Source organism: Sardina pilchardus, chromosome 12 (genome assembly GCF_963854185.1).
Source record: "Sardina pilchardus chromosome 12, fSarPil1.1, whole genome shotgun sequence".
NCBI lineage: Eukaryota > Metazoa > Chordata > Actinopteri > Clupeiformes > Clupeidae > Sardina > Sardina pilchardus.
The window spans coordinates 16,882,187-16,899,770 of NC_085005.1; the positions used below are offsets into that span (position 1 = coordinate 16,882,187).

Here is a 17,584-nt window from a genome sequence, read left to right on the forward strand (position 1 = left end):
ACAGTGTATATATATAATAAAATATAATTCTTTATATATTCTAATCTATAGCCTACTACTGACATTTCTGATATTCATGACATTCATGACTATTCATATTACAACTCTGCCTCTTTAATTCAGCTGTCGGCTTGAAGCCTCAAATTGTAAACAAAGTAGCATAGTTGGCTAGCTTATTATAGTCTACTGGTTGGACTGTTCAGTTTCCCCACGTGTGTTTAAGTTGCAAGGTAGGCTAATACTTTGTCTCCTTGGGACAGGCCCTTTTGAGTCTTAGAGTTGGAAAACATTGAGATGATCAGTCAACTTGAATGCAAGAGTTTGAATCAAATTTGTGCAGTAGCCTACGCTATGATGCTAACCGAAATTAATTATAATGTCGCTAGTTGTCTTCTATGCGTCATTGCTTTCACGATTGTGAATGTGCATGTCGAGGGGCGGGTGTCGCGCACGAGAGAGGGAGAGGGAGAGAGAGCGGGCCAAGGGGTTATACAGTTTGGCAAAGTTGCACGCATAGTCTACAATTAAAACTTGTGAAGGAAACGTAGGGTGAGATAAGGTAAATTGGGACATCAGGTAAAATGGGACAAAGTTGGTTTTAGACCTTTATCTCTTTAAATATTAGCTGCCAATCAGAAAACATGTCATTATATTGTCACTACATATGTCCTTTACCAAATAAAATCATTTTGATTGGTCTAAAGTATCACAAATGGGAGGTGCCAAGATTAAAAACATCAGTGGACCCAATAATTGCAAGGAAAGCCCCATGGCAAGCCGATTCTGTCTTAATGATCATAAGGATATTGTAGTTGAAACAAAAACAATATTAAACAAAACTCTCATGAAATGTATGCTATTTCATGAGAGGTTTAAATTAATATCAAAACTTTTGGGCTATGTCCTTTACTTTTTAAGGAAAATGAATTTTAGTGACTTTGGTGTGCATCAGGCAAATTGGGACAAAAAAATCAGCTAAAATGGGACACTTTTACATTACATTTGCCATTAGCGTTAAGGTGTTAGCATATTAGCCGCATATTAGCCTTTTCACACTCAAAGTAGGCCCATACACTCACACACACTTACACACACTTGCACGCTTGTGCTTGTGCACACACGCACCCACAAACACACACATCTGAACACTATCATTAAATGATTAAAAAATACAAATAAACATTGTCATTATTCTACAATTTGTTGCACATTTTTCAATTCTAAACTGACTGTCCCATTTTACCTGACCGAGTGTCCCATTTTACCTGAACACTTTCTTGGTCTGAGGTATGGTGTCTTGTGGTCTTTGAAGGTTAATATCTTTAAAAATATTATATTTGGAAGCATATTTTCTGCACAGAAATGTTGCTAAGACTCATATGAAGTGATAAAAGTCTTCACTTTCACCCTGTTTGGCATTTTAAATAGTTTTATTTGTGATCTACCAAAAAGTGTCCCAATTTACCTTATCTCACCCATGCTTTCACCCGAGCAGCGTCAGGTGCACCTAGAATTATTTTCAGGCACACTCTTAAACATTTTGGGCGCATATGCACTCTGGAGCCTTGGACCGGGCAACGTTAGCACCTCTCCGTAGTCTGTCAAACACATGACACTCTTGGAGCTTAATCCCATGCTTCACGGACAAATGTTTTAACATATTGCTGGTATTACTACCCTTACACGATTTGACTTGTAGTATGAGTCGTCGCAGAGGGCGTGTAGTAACACAAAATTTCAGGAAAACCGGAAAAAGTCTGACGTCATGCAGGCTGAGGGAATCGTTAAGGGAATCGATAACAAAAAAGACGTACGATGTCGATGGAATTGATAAGTTAAACCCGGTTCCAAGACGGAACCGGTTATCGATGCCCAACCCTATACAGTTGAGACACCCATTTTTAGTAAACTAACCGTTCATTGCAAAATTCAATGAATAAAACCCTAGAAATTGCAAATTGTAAAATGTCAGGCATGACCCAAGGAAGAAACGATTAAATGTTGGGAGTGATCCGTAATTCCGTCGGGATTCCGGAGCCGTTTATGTATTTAGCTTAGTGGTGTAATGGCGTGGTATGGCCACGTGGTGGCGATCTGAATAGTTTAGGTTCAAATGTATGACAACCTAGAAGAAGAAGGCAGGCGGAGGTAGCTGCGCTCTCTGAGTGCTTTTCTAGTTCTGTATACATTGTATTGTCATACAGTATTATGACATTGAATGTTGTTTTGTTTATTTGTGTCTTTAAGTATCAATTAAAATAAAATAGGCTCATTCAGATTCACCTATTAGCATTAAGTTTTGTATCTTTAGAAAACCAGTCATGTTTTTGAATGATCGTGCATCATTCCCTTAGCCTGACGAGCCAGACCCTCATCAAGATGTAGAGTCTGGGAACTCACCGCAGGGCTCAATCGGAGGGGTGGGATAAACAGTTGTCTTTCACATTACATCTCTGCAATAGGATAATGCTAAACGAATCATCTTGTTGTTTTCAAGTAGCTGGCTGCGTAACCTTCCTTCTCCACGCAATAGGATAACGCTAAACTTATCATCTTCTTGTTTTCAAATAGCAGGATGCGTTACCGTCACATGTTAGTCACCATAGCCCGCCCTCCGACTTTATACACACTGTGATTGGATTGCTTGATTTTCCAGCTCTCAGCTTCTAAGCTCTATGGATCGTGCCTAGACTGCCCCGCCAGCCAAATTACATTTGCTGCCGCTAGGGGCGTCTAGATTTCTAGGCTATCATTCCCTCAGTTTGCCTTGAGATGGGAGAAATACGGATTTCAATGAAACCCAGGACTTCCTGCTTTCAATGATGTAAAATGATGATTTTTACATCATTGAAAGCAGGAAGTCCAACATCGAAATCCGTATTTCTCCCATCTCAAGGCAAACTGAGGGAATGATGCACGACCATTCAACAACATGACTGGTTTTCTAAAGATGCAAAGCTTAATGCTAATCGGTGAAGTGTCCCTATAAGCTGGCTTCATACGTCAACGTGAGCTTGAGATCTTTAACGGGAGGGACGAAAGTTTAGACGCAGCTGGTCCCGGAGTCCTGCTGCATTTTGCCTGACGTGACTCGCGGGAGAAATCATTCTTACTCATTAAAATGAGCATGATGACTGACGAAATAAACTGCTATGATGTAAACCACTGTTGTCATACATGGTTAATTGTGAGATCTGGGGCTGGCATTAGAGAGATAACCTTGGACGTTACTTGCAGTAACGTACAGTAGCCTGTCCTATGGACAACATGCACAGGTGCCCCCAGCCCCCAATATCAAGTCATGTCATGTGACTCAAGTCTACACCTCAGTAGACTGCCCTGTGCAATGGACTAGATGCACTGTACCGTTTAGCATTCTTCAAGCTGAGCGACTGAATGGCCATTCATTTCACTCACACACCTGAAACGTAATTGTTTTATGTTTTTTTTTTTTTTTTATGTTAGGCTCAGATTTAATAATTAAGAAGTTTATTTTAAACACTTACCCTACTTCATTTCCAGATGCAGTTCATCATAAATTCCTGGAGGAAAATTGTGCAGAGAAAAGGAGAATTTCTTCTGTTAATCATAATTTCTTGCACACTTCCACTTCTCTACTTGGAGAACAACTATCTGTACTTAGAAACACCATCACCCTGTGCCTGCGGACATTGCCTTCACGGGAAGAACGATTCCTGGTTTTCTGATCACTTCAACTCCTCGTACCATCCGCTAATGTCAGCCAATAGTAGTGTCCTAAGCAAAAGTACAGAGAAATGGTGGAAGGTGAGGAACCCGGCTATTCACATTTTTTTATGAGATGTGTTAAATGTGTTGTATCCAAGGTCTTGTGAGGTCAAGAGGAATCTGGAAATAATTAGTTTAAGTAACACATTTGAAAAATATGTTTTATTGATTTATGAATGATGGGTTCGGCTGCCTATGAGATATAGGAGAAATGAAATGAATCTTTCCCAGATTAGTTTCATTTAGAGGTATTTGGTTGGTTGCAAACATCACTATGAATAGGATGTTGACGATGAATGAAGGCAGTTTTGTATACTCAAATGGCTATACTTTGTTACATGAGACAAGGATTCTGTATTTGTACTTTATGTTTTATTGACAGGGTTTGCAGCGCGACGATAAAAGAAGCAACTATAGCGAGGTTGTGGAAAAGTTGTTCAAAGTCATTCCTAACCAGGATCACTATCTGGATAGAAGTCCAGACCGTTGCAGGGTGTGTGCAGTGGTGGGCAACTCTGGGAACCTGAAGAACTCTCACTATGGACCAATGATTGATGCCAGTGATTTTGTCTTCAGGTAAAGAGGGATGTGTGTGTGTGTGTGTGTGTGTGGGGGGGTGGAGGCAGTATATTTGAGACATTTTGAGCAATTGTGTAAAACTATAGGAATGTAGTAATAGTGGGGGAGTTAAGCACAAACATTTACTTTGTCAAATTTGGTGTGATCCTTTTATCATAAAATGATCCATTGATTTAGCCCATTTTAGCTAAACCCCTCCACTACAGCCATCAATTCAGACATGAAGACGAGAATGTTATCCATTTGATCATCTATCTAGATGTTGATATTTTTGATGGCTCTGAGATGGTGCTTTTCAAACTACGGGCAGTGGACCGGCATCACTCCACGATGAGTTGAATAATGGTCTGCGGAGCCACCTGATGCTCGTCGGATATTTTGTGGTGCAATATAGACCTCCGAAGTTCGCAAAAAAGCTGCCATCTTTGAGATTCGGTATCTGGTGATTTTTCCTATGGGAAAATAACATGGGGATTTTGAAATATCGCACCTGTTATAGGCTTATAGGCTCGCGGGGACGATAAAGTCTTAAATGCAGACGTTTTCCTAAACACACTTTTGTCCTTTGCCTTCTTGTGCATACTGAGATCTCCAGTACGTGAAGCCGGTGTTACGTGTCAACTGGCTTCGTTGATGATGTTCCACGATTCATGACGTGTCTTCGACAGTTTGACTTGCCAACTTTCTGATAGCCTATAAACTGGAGACGAACGAATACAAATATGCATGACATCTATAAATGCCAAAATGTGCTGTAGTAGGCTATATGCACTGGATCATGAATATGCCACCAAAAAACCTACCTAAATAAAGTAATTTTAACTCCACATGGGTATTGAACCGCTACCTAAAGTAGGCTATACAACCTGACTTCTATCCAGCCATGCACCTGTTTACGCCACGAATCAACTGAGAGTGAAATGTGAGGTGCACAGGCTGCGTTCAGACTGCAGATCGGATATGCTCAATTCCGATTTTGTGCTCATATCTGATTTTTTGATTGCATATTTACATCTACTTTCGCGAGTGACCCAAATCCGATCATGTGTGTTTTACATTTGACACTTGAAATGGCCCGCATGCGCATGGGCTAAAAGTTTCTTGGAAAACATTATTTGTACCTTACGGGCACTGCACCAGTTAACACAGCAAACACATTCACACATTTTATTTCAACACTGGTTAAGAATTTCAGTCACGCAAGACCTATAATGCATGTCTACGTCGACTAATTAACGAAATGGCTGCTGAAAACAAACACTTATTGTTCCAGAATGTACGCGACAGAATTAAGTCTGCTCTTCGCATTCAAAACCTTGCGAAGTCCTCTTGATATTAGGCTACCGAAATTCTAAAACAGATAAGAAAGAAACAGGCAGTCATATCAGTATGCTTACGCTGCCACATCAATTGAAAAGGAGATTTACGTCCGCGAAAGGACGCAAGACTGGTGGGAGCGAGTTGCCACCATAGACCTAAAAGAAATGGACAAACAGACTTCGTTGTTCTCGATGGAAGGGGGCTGAAACAAAATTCCGTTTACTTTCCGTCGTACTGCGCAGACTCGTACTCAGTTCGTGACGTTAGCCTGCTGTAACTCGTCTGATAGATCGAAAACCTCTGAAATTGTTAACGTTCGTTTTTAATATTATTATTATGTGTACTTGCCTCTAGGTAATGCTTTACCATATCAAACAGTAGGCTACCATAGGCTACACGCATTTTCACTGATCTTGCGAATAACTCTCCGTCATGGTTTTCGTGCAGGCTCACTCAGCTTCTTATCCAAACATTACGGGGAATCTCCCCTCAAACGTTATAGCTTCCCTACAACCGACATGCTAAAATACTTCTTTACGGGAAACCGACGTAATATAGGGGGAAGAAGTGAATTAATTTTGCCTTCGATACCCTATATAGAATACACAGAAACTATAAGGGAGACAAAGGGCACATGTTACATGAAGTTATGGGATCGCAAACAAATCTGAAATCTATGGCCGTCCAAGGGAGTTAGCAGAGCGTTGATCACCAGCTCATTTCGTGTTTCTACTTCCGGGAATATGCCTGCCCCCTTGGTTGCCACCCACTCTGAATTGTAACCTAACGTCATTAACAGGCGCAAAATTGTCACAGATTAATGACGTGTGGGATGCATTGCACTGGAATATCGGATTTGTTTGTTAAGACTGTACTGTAGACACCTGAACAAATATCCGATCCATATCTGATTTAAAACCACAAAAGGGCCTGTATCCGATCTGAGGAGATCGGAATTCATGTGTTTTTTTACTGTTCACACTATCGTGGCACAGATCGGATACGTACCACATGAGAGCAAAAAAGCGGATTTGGGTCACTTCAAACTGGCACTCTAAGGCTTAGATCACATTGGCAGTCGAAATCGGATGTCTTGCATATCCGATCAGAACCTGATCTTTCTGACTGACTGTTCTCATTGCACCAGCGGGCTGTCCTCGACGGCCGGCACCAGCGGGCCACTCTCCGACGGCGGGCACCAGCGGGCTGTGTGCGTCTGCAGCCAATGAAGGGAGTGTGCCAGGCCCAAGCCGTGATACACGTGCGAACACCCGCGTCCTCACTGATGCTGTGCTGCAGTCACAAAGAGAGGTCATCACGGGCGCGCCCGTGCACGTTATTGTAGTGCTGTTGAGCCACATTCTGTGCGCTGGCAAAGGGTGTGAGACGCCAGGTTGTCAGCTGATAGCCACTATCACCTGTAGATAAGAGTATGTTGTAAAACGAGATTGCCATATGTCTGAAAATAACCTTGACTCTGCCTGGTCCTGTATGAAAACTATGACGGGTATCCAGAATCAAAGTAATAGTAGCCATGTCTCTCCCTAGAGGGTTTTAAATCTGACAATGACCTTGCCAATGATTTGAACTGTTTTTATACCCGTTTTGATAAGCTTGATTTCACACAGGAGGTTCAAGAACTCCAACACAAACTTAAAGACGGTCAGCACAACATGTAGTGATGTTGAAAATGTCTTCCGTAAGACAAAAATGAATAAAAGCTGCGGACCAGATAACATCTGTGGGCGTTTAATTAAGTCATGCACAAGAGAACTGAGTCCAATATTTCAATTTATTTTCAATAAATCTCTACAGACACAAAACGTACCCAAAGTTTGGAAATATGCAGTGGTTCCTGTCCCTAAATGTAGCAAAGCTAAAACTCTAAATGATTTCAGACCCATTGCTTTAACCTCGACTTTAATTAAACATTTTGAAAAGCTGATAAGGTGTCAAATTCTAAGGAATACTGAACATGTATTGGATCCCATGCAGATTGCCTATAGGCCAGACAGGGGAGTAGAAGATGCCACTCTTACCATACTTCATATACTTCTCAAACATCTTGAGGAAAGTGGCTCCCATGCCCAAATTATTTTTGTTGATTTCTCATCAGCTTTTAATACGATCCAACGACATACAGTATATGTATTGTGTGTACTGTATGTGTTTGTGGTTATCCAAGTCATACTGTATGTCAATGTCTGTCCCATTTGGTTTACCCCAATGTACATGTCTATGTGTTGTTTTGTAAGGGGATGTCAATCCTCTCTCTAACTGCAAACCATTAAAAGCATTTTTGCGACAGAAATCACACTTACCTAAAAGCCAACCATCCTGCACAGTGCCAGCTTGGAGCCTTCTTCCCACATAGGAGACCTAGCATAGCTCACCGCTTAGAGCAATGGCCAACTCTGCCAAGTCTCCCATGCTGCGTCTTCTCTCTGCATTTAAAGCCTACCTTACATTGACAGACTTTGCAAAGATTTGAAAAAGATTTTTGAAAGACTACAGTCTCAGACCCTCTCACATCTAAAGACAATTCATTGAGTTTCTAGTCACAGTCTAGTCACAGGCTGTCCGCTAGAGACAAGACTGCTACTAGATTCCTTCAAATTATTTCCATCGTGCACTAGGCTACACGTCGTCATCATCTACAGGAACTCATATGATAGCCTACTCATATCAAAGTCTTTATTTTCGCATTGTTTCATGTGTGACATCCCTAACAGATATAGAGCTGTTCTGTCACCTAGAACAATTAGACTAATAATTTATAAGAAATGAAATAACAAATAATCATATAAGCTACAGCTGTTGCCTATTTTGCCCCTTCCTGTTTCGTGTTGGAGCGAGGTCATTATTGGTTTTTAATGTTCACGTCACTATTTGCATGAGCCGCGACTGAAAAGACTTCCGATAATATCAAACATGTTTGATATTGTCGTAACGGCAAAACTAGAAAAAGACTCCGACGGACTTAAAACCGCTCAGATTGGCACCTTACACTAAACGATTTCGTTGACGGGAGTGCACCGCGATTCCATTACAACTCCCATTACATGATTTCCGTCCGATTTTGGAAATGTAGTCGCCGACTGTTAAAACAGACCAAAATCGTACAATGTAAGCCAGCCTTTAGGTGTTGCCCTCTCTTGATTGTCTCAAGAGGAAAGCACTCATCATCAAATGATGAAAGGGTCACAAGGGCAGTTGCTTGACCAGGTTTGGTGCGAATGCTGGGGTCGTGTAGCCTAGAAATCTAGACGCACCCTAGCGGCCAAAAATATTTTTGCCTGGCGGGATGGTCTAGGGTCGCACCGTTGAGGACAAGCCTGCGCCAGGATCGAGTTCAGCCGAGCCAATCAGAACGCTCTATCTGTGTACGGAGTCCTTGAGCCCTCACCTTCGGCTTCCGATAAGACGCCAGGGGGCTGGACCCAGTGTTGTGCCTGAACGCGTTCATTGAACGAAAGTTCATGAACTCGTTCATAATTTTGGTGAACGTGAACGAACTGTATTTCTGCCTGATGAACGATACCGTGAACGCGTTCATTCTGGTGTCTGTGAACGTCACGTTCACTCTTTTTTAATTTCGTTAGGTTCAGGCAAAAAACACACCGTAAAAGTGTTGCCCAACTGTTGCGTGTGCTCCTTTGTCTAGCCTATGTCAGATTCTATATCTGAATTCATATTTCCGTATAGGCTACTACCGGATTTTTTCCTGCTGCCGACCTATGTTTCCATAATGTTGCTGCTACGGCCCATGCATGCAATCGCGGAAGAAAATCGCACTTGATGATCAAGTGAAGTATTACGTGTAGCCTTTTAAAGAGCCCTATGTCAGTGGACAGTTCCATCTCTCACGCTGCGGCTGCAGCTAATACAGCAAGTATCCTCCTCTCCCGGTGTAAAAACTACACTCCTATGACAGTGCGGCCGCATTTCTGCCCAGCGAACCAAAGGCCAATTCATGGAAATTCTACATTAGATGTGAACAAACGGAGGCCGTATACATTTCGCATGGTTTATGTCTGAATTTCCGCTCCCGTCAGAAATGGGAAGCAATTATAGCAGAATGTGCGTAAAACCAGGTCTGAAAATGGCTATTTCATGTGGCAACAATTTTGAAAGAGTAGGCTATGGTTCGCAACATATTGAAAAAATAAACTGAACTAGTTCATTTTTTGGAGCTGTGAACTTCGTTCATAATTTGGAATGATGAACTATGAACTGAACTAGTTCATTTTAAAATTTGTGAACGATGAACTGAACTAGTTCATGTAGAAAGTGAACTTTCCCAACACTGGCTGGACCATGCGTCCTCGTTCGACGAGTTGGGTTTGAGACCGTATCGCACAACCAGGGCTGCCAAGTCATTTCTCATGCAAAATATTTCCCCATTCAGTGCACTATATATTTTTTTTCATGATGATCAACTTTGGTCATTGCCTTGCCGTAGTTCGAGCTCTGATTGACTGACAGCAATGTAAGTAGGCCAAATATACGACAATATATTTTCCCACTTGATACGTATTCTGTCTACGTCCGGCGCTTCGATGAGGTTGAATTGGACTGTAAAAATATCTGAGAAGTTAGATGGCAATTGTATTAGGAATTTACCAAGTTAATCTGACTCCATAAGACATATTGTACCTCTAATAAATTACCAAATAACTAGTTTGTTTAACTATGACAGAGAATGGAATGGCACACTAAACTTTTAGAGATATGCAAACTGAGCGAGGAGAATTAACCATTTATTAGGCCTTGAGCCGTAGGTAAGAGTAAAAGTATCAGTAATTGTCCTTGAACAAAGGAACAAAGGAGAAAATGAACTTAACCTCAAAACAAACAATAAACTTGGACTTAAACCTTAACAAGTTACCAAGTTACAATGCTACATACACCAGATAAAACAATATATCAAATAATGAAAATAACAAACCCCATAAAGAAATCAAAAGATAGAGAGAGAGAGAGAGGAGAAGGCAGAGAGAGGGCGAGAGAGGGGGACCAGAGATCAGAGTGACCTCCTTGCCCAGAGCTGAGATAGAGAGAAGAGACCAGAGGTGAGAAATTCTCAACCTTAAATGATCATGCAGGTCACCCCCCAACCCTGTGGGTGGGTCCACCACCTGAAGTTCTCCCGTGCAGTTCTTACTCTACAATTATGTATACATACATTAGATTGCAATGAAAGCGTGATCAGGCTGTTGCCCACATTACAAGTATTAATTCAAGACCAAACATGGATGTATTATCATTTGTCATGAAACAGATACATTTTAGTTTTCAGCATGAGTTTTCCAGGGGAAAACTGGAGGTGTGTCCGAGGGCCTCTTAACAAATGGCCGGTCACACACACAATGGGGACAGTTCAAATGCAAATAGATCACCTGGACACAAAGGAGTCTAGCTATGAGGTTGTCTCCCCGTTCTGAACTTTAGAGATGGAAAATTACCAGCTTACAGCAATAACCAATCCATCAGTCCTTTGTGCCTAAATCTCACCAACCATAGAAGGCATCACGCAATATAAACAAATCAGAAGCAACGTAAGGCGGGTCTTGGCGGCTCTAACTTGTCTTTCAAACACAACAGCGCCGACTCCGACAATTAGATTTTAAACGTTCTACCTGCTAGTTTTTGTTCACTGTTGATTTGCTGTTTCTCCTTGATTTTCCAAGTTAACGTTAAGGCTGCTAAGTCTATCATTGTCCTATACCTGTTGCAGAGCTGTGTAACATTTATTTGCCTCTTTCTTGATAAGTTCACACTTTGAGTGTGACAGTCAAAAAAAATGTCGCCAAAAACAAAAGATGGATGAGGCTAACGAAGCGCGCTCGTTTGAATCGGCTTTGGAAGAGTTAGACTTGGGCTTTTCTCTGAAGTTTGAGCAGAAAGAAGCACTTAAGTCATTCGTTTTAAAGAAGGATGTATTTGCCGTTTTGCCGACCGGCTACGATTGGTCACAAATGCTGGCCTATTACGTGCAGAGGCAGTTTGAAAGACAACTGTTCATCCCACCCACAGGCTTCAACTCTGTGAATGGTCCGACCCCAGACTATACATTTCTGTGTAGTTTGGCTTGCCAGGCTAGGGGTCGTGACTAAAGCGATGATGCAATATTTCTATTGCACTGCCACACCATAAACTGCCTTTCAACAAGAGTTTGTATCATAGATGTGTTTATTTGTACAAGCAGATTTCATTCTCTCTTGATCTCTTCATGTATGACCATTATACAAGCAGGATGAATAAAGGACCTACCGAAGGTTTCGAAGAGGATGTAGGATCAAAAACTACTCATCGCATTATATACCCTGAAAGTGCTGTTGATGCTGTTGTCACCAACTCGACTCATCTGGTCCTGTTTCCCTTCAAGACACTGGACCTGGAATGGTTGATGAGTGCCTTCACCACACACAACATCACAAGGTAGGAAATGCTAGCAAAGACTGTTAGTATGCTTAGTACTGTAAGCCATGTATGCTTAGTAAGCTAGGTATTGGCACACCGTATATCACAAGTAAACCTAAACCTGAACATATTCTTTCCGTGCAGTTTTTTAGTTTTTGAATAGATGGTGCTTTCATTAGACACAGGATCTCTGAAAGGAACACCTGTCATCTGTATTCTACTGGTTAATGAAACTTGGAAGCGTGACCAGTTCTATCCCTGACTGGTAGGAAAAAATAAGGGTTGGAGGAGTGATTGAACGGAACTCTCCCACATCCACCAATGAGTTGCCCTCGTGCAAGAACCCAGCTATTAATTGGGTGCTGGATTGGTTGCCCATTGCTCCCAGTGTGAGTGTTTGATCCTAGTATGTGTGTGCTCCTGATTAACACCAGCCTTTTGGGAAGTTAGCCTATGTGCTATCTATCCCAGAGTTAGATCAACAGAAACATACCATTCTCTTTTCTGTATGTGTAATAGCTCAAAGATCACATCACAACCTCCCTGCCTTCTACATTAGTCACACTCCAGTCAGTCTATAATGCTTAGTTCACACTGGCAGTCGAAATCGGATGTCTTGCATATCCGATCAGAACCTGATCTTTCTGACTGACTGTTCTCATTGCATATTGCAAGTGATCACATCCGATCTTGGCGTGCAATGCTCAGATCCGATATAAATTACACACACCTGGATTCATTAGGTAGAGTTGTACACAACCAAGTCGTCATGGATGAAAGTGGATTTATTTTTTATATTTTCCAACTTATTATGCGTAGCCGCGGCGCAAATACCTCATCACTCTTAACGTTACAGTTTTCCATGTTTCATCATAAAATGATGAATTGAGTCTGACGTTGGTTTTTGTTTTGCTGGTAGCCCTGGCACACGCGCTGAATCAATCAATCAATCACTTCCGTCACTCAGAATTACATTGCAATTGTTTGTCGCAGTGCAAATGACAAAAGGGGTATGTTGAAATCCTATTTAAGTGGTTCGACTGTTCAGATTGAGTCATATCCGATAGTAAGTGATATTGAAACCACCTCCGTATGTGGTGCGAATCAGCATTGGAAAAATCGCATTTCATGCGGTTTTGTGCCGTTCAGACTACCCAAAATTCAAGCTAGATACAATCCAGATAAGCAAAAAATCGGATTTCGACTGCCAGTGTGAACTAAGCCTAAGGCCGCGCCGCGTTCAGACTGCAGACGAATCTGATTCAAATCTGATTCCTTCTCATATCCGATTTTTAGGGCTGACTGTTCACACTGCCTTTAGCAAGTGTCCAAATCGGATATGGCTCTGTTCAGACTGGGTCACATTAGTAACAGTTCTGACAGGTTGCTGTAGCAACGAAAACAAACATTTCTGCCATCAGGAGGAAATACTTGCTAATTTGGTGTGATTAAACATGCATACGTGTGCGCATTTGCGCGACAGAAACCGAAACTAATCAGTGGCAAGCTCCGCTTCAAACTGTTGGAAGGCTATTTAATTATTTAACGCCATTTAGAACAATGTGGATTCTTGCAACTTCAATAGAAACAGAGCAGAGACTGTATAATGCTCTATTTAGCATTGAGTATTGTTAAGTCACGTTTAATATAACATGGTCAAAAGACATAACGTAGCCGTAACGTTGCTCTACAACTCGAAATAGGTGGGCGGTCACGCACGTAAAGTCACGTCACGGACAGTCAAATCCGATCTGGGGTGCGTTTCTAGAAGAGTTAGCAACGGCGTTGTTAAACCACCGTGGTGCGACGCAACTTACGATCAAACAACGACAGTGTTACACCTGTTTCCAGAAAGCATCGTACTTGTGTCGCAATTCGCTACCTCCGGTGTTCGAACACCGTTGTTCCAACAACGTTGTTGAGGACGCAGCGGCATATTTCATTGGTGGAAAAAGTGTCAACGTATAATACCCCAGCCACTAGAAATTCTCTGTCACTGGATGCCTATCACTTGTCTTTTATAGATCCTCCTTTCCTTCCTCGATCCTCGTCCTCACTGAATGATGGGGCGGCAACAATGGGATAGAGGACCGAGGATCGAGGAGGGATGTTGAGAGGCACCCACTATGTGTCGACGTGTCTAATTTAAACCCAAAGTGATTCATGCTGGCATTATCATTGCTATCAGGAAAAAACGTAAACCTATGCAAGCACATGAAACAGTTTGCTTAAGCTGTCCAATATATGTACTTATTTGTGTGAAATGTCTAAAAAATATCTGTACAAAATATATATGGCCTAGACTTATTACAAATTATCACAATACTATATCGGTGTCTGGTGGTTCAGCTGTTGCATGCATGTCAGTACGCGCGCGGCCCAAGTTCGCATCTTACCTCTCCATGTCACTTTTGAGTAAGAGCAGGCATACCACACACAACAATAGGTTAGACCCTAAATATTTTTAATTGCTTTACATCGAGTGGCCAGGAACACGACATCAGTTTAATAGTTCCACGACATTACTTATTAGGGTTATTTCCACGTTTCACTAGTCAGAAACAAAAGCACGTGTGATGCATACGGGAAAAGAACCTACGATGTTGTGATGATAAGCCACCTGCCTTAACCACTATACTAGTGAACGGTGTGCTTGACCCGAGGGTTTGTAACCTAACATAACAGCCTACCAAAACGCAAACCAACACGCAAATGAACGCAAGGTAACACACGTAGCAAGAATGAGCCCAACGGTATTTTAATTTATATTAGCCTACAGTATAGCGCAATCGTTGAGTCACGAGAAAACAACAACTTAGTGATTTTTGGTTGGGCGCTTGTGATTTTTGGTCAGGCGATCTTGCACTGACGACATCACCAACTGGAACTCCCAAGGTACGACACAGGTGCGACTGCCCAGGGGCAGTAGTTCAAACGACCAAACTTTGCGTCCTTGTTTGCGATTGAGAGTTTGAACTACCTTTTCTAGAAACACCAAATTCAAGAACGACGGAGCGAACTCTCAAGATTGCGACGCAAGTTAGCAAACGACGCTTTCTAGAAACGCACCCCTGAGTGTTGGGAGTTGTTCAGACTGAGACGCATCTGTCCATATCCGATACAAATGCGATATGAAACCACCTCCTATATGTGGTTTGCAACCGTTTCGCAAAAATCGGATTTCATGTGACCGGTCACTGTTCAGACTTCAAAAGTGACATCCGATACAAATCTGAATGGGCTAAAAATCGGATTTTGGCTGGCAGTCTGAACGCAGCCTTAGTCAAACAGGCATTTGCTTCAAACACTGCAGTCTCTCACCTGTTGACCCATCCAGACACATCAGGAAACTATAGGCTTAGTTAACACTGGCAGTCGAAATCCGATTTTTTGCTTATCTGGATTGTATCTAGCTTGAATTTTGGGTAGTCTGAACGGCACAAAACCACATGAAATGCGATTTTTCCAATGCTGATTCGCACCACATACGGAGGTGGTTTCAATATCACTTACTATCGGATATCCCTCCCAGCCCCCTTGTAATAACAGAACGCGGAAATGGTCGAGCGTTGGGCCCTCTCGCTCCGCTTTAACCAAGTGGGCAGGCATATTCCCGGAAGTAGAAACACGAAATGAGCTGGTGATCAACGCTCTGCTAACTCCCATGGACGGCCATAGATTGCAGATTTTTTTGCGATCCCATAACTTCATGTAACATGTGCCCTGTGTCGCCCTTATAGCTTCTGTGAATTCTATATAGGGTATCGAAGGCAAAACTAATTCACTTCTTCCTCATATATAACGTTGGTTTCTCTTAAAGAAGTATAGTTAGCATGTCGGTTGTAGGGAAGCTAACGTTCGAGGGGAGATTTCACGTAATGTTTGGATAAGAAGCTGTGTGAGCCTGCACGAAAAAAACCATGACGGAAAGTCATTGCAAGATCAGTGAAAATGCGTGTAGCCTACGGTAGCCTACTGTTTGATAGGGTAAAGCATTACCTAGAGGCAAGTAAACATAATAATAATATTAAAAACGAACGTTAACAATTTCAGAGGTTTTCGATCTATCAGACGAGTTACAGCAATGTGCAGGATGGCTAACATCACGAAGTGAGTACGAGTCTGCGCAGTACGACGGAAAGTAAACGGAATTTTGTTTCAGCCCCCTTCCATTGAGAACAAAGGAGTCTGTTTGTCCATTTCTTTTAGGTCTATGGCTTTCACCCTCTCTGGTATGAGTCTTCGCAGAGGGCGTGACGTAAATGTACCGCGACACAAAATTTCAGGAAAACCGGAAAATGTCCGACGTCATGCAGGCTGAGGGAATCTTTAAGGGAATCGATAACAAAAATGACATACGATGTCGATGGAATTGAAACCGGTTCCAAGATAGGAACCGGTTTTCGATGCCCAACCCTACACAGGAAGGACTCCGGTTTAGATAAGACACACCCAGAATTGGCTCAAAAGAGGAGATTTTGTTATCAGTCCAAAATAGAGCCTCCACAGTCCTGAGCGACTTCAAAAATAGAACAAGAAACACACAGGAGAAAAACTGTCGACGGCAGAACACAGGCAGGATAAAGAAGTGAACAAATTGAGAGTGTGTTGTCCTCACTGCAGTGCAGCAACTGTAGCTATACAACCCTGATGCAAAATGATGACAAGTCGTAGTGAACTGGCCCCAGATAGCATGAGTTTTATCTGTGCATAGGCAATTCCTGTGTCTCATTTTACATTGTCATTTCAACACATTGTAAAATCACAACATGTAAACAAGAGCATTTTGGAGTTAGAATGCCTATTTCATCACTTTAAAAACTACAGGCTAACTGCTGGTGTACCCCACTTCCAGAGATTTTTTCTAAGCTAGGCTAACAGTGGGGGTTATTGAATGTATAGAGAAATGAAGGGTATACATCTGCTTGACTGATTTGTCAATAATTGATCAGAGTACATGACTGATAATTTCATCCTGTCCTGTTCCCTAGGACGCGCATGCGTGTGATGTCAACATTAAAAGCAGATGTAAATTTGGTGAGTCACGTTAAGATGGCTTTTGATATACGGAACCTCAGAAGCCTCTCAAGTGAACATTTTGCAACATTAGTAACTTCTGCTCTACCTATTCCGAGTTCATTCTCATCACTTGAGGTTAATGACGCTACAGAGACTCTTTGCTCTACACTGGCATCCTGTCTGAATGTAGCATGTCCTCTTTCCACAAGACCCACTCGTTCTAAACCTCGCCATCCATGGCTGACAAACAGTATACGCTCAGTTCGCAAGGAACTTAGAGCTGTTGAAAGGAAATGGCATAAATCTGGAGATAGAAATGATCTTAGTAAATACCAGTCTATGCTTTCATCTTTTTCATCCACTGTCACACTTGCAAAAAGAACATACTATCAGAGTAAGATTGAGAACGCCACTGACAGCAGAAAACTTTTTTCTACATTCAAGTCTCTTCTCAATCCTCCACCACCGCCAGCAGCTTCTTCACTGTCAGCAGATG

General features: G+C 42.0%; 1 protein-coding gene across 1 annotated transcript in view; it reads left to right on the top strand.

Moving 5' to 3' along the window:
• Positions 1-17,584, top strand: part of LOC134098203 (CMP-N-acetylneuraminate-beta-galactosamide-alpha-2,3-sialyltransferase 1-like) — a 29,389-nt gene that overhangs the window by 7,827 nt on the left and 3,978 nt on the right. The window contains exons 2-5 of the mRNA XM_062551196.1: positions 3,523-3,786; positions 4,130-4,323; positions 11,902-12,087; positions 17,061-17,106. Of these exons, the coding sequence (XP_062407180.1) occupies positions 3,523-3,786; positions 4,130-4,323; positions 11,902-12,087; positions 17,061-17,106 (690 nt within the window). The remainder of the gene's footprint in view (positions 1-3,522; positions 3,787-4,129; positions 4,324-11,901; positions 12,088-17,060; positions 17,107-17,584) is intronic.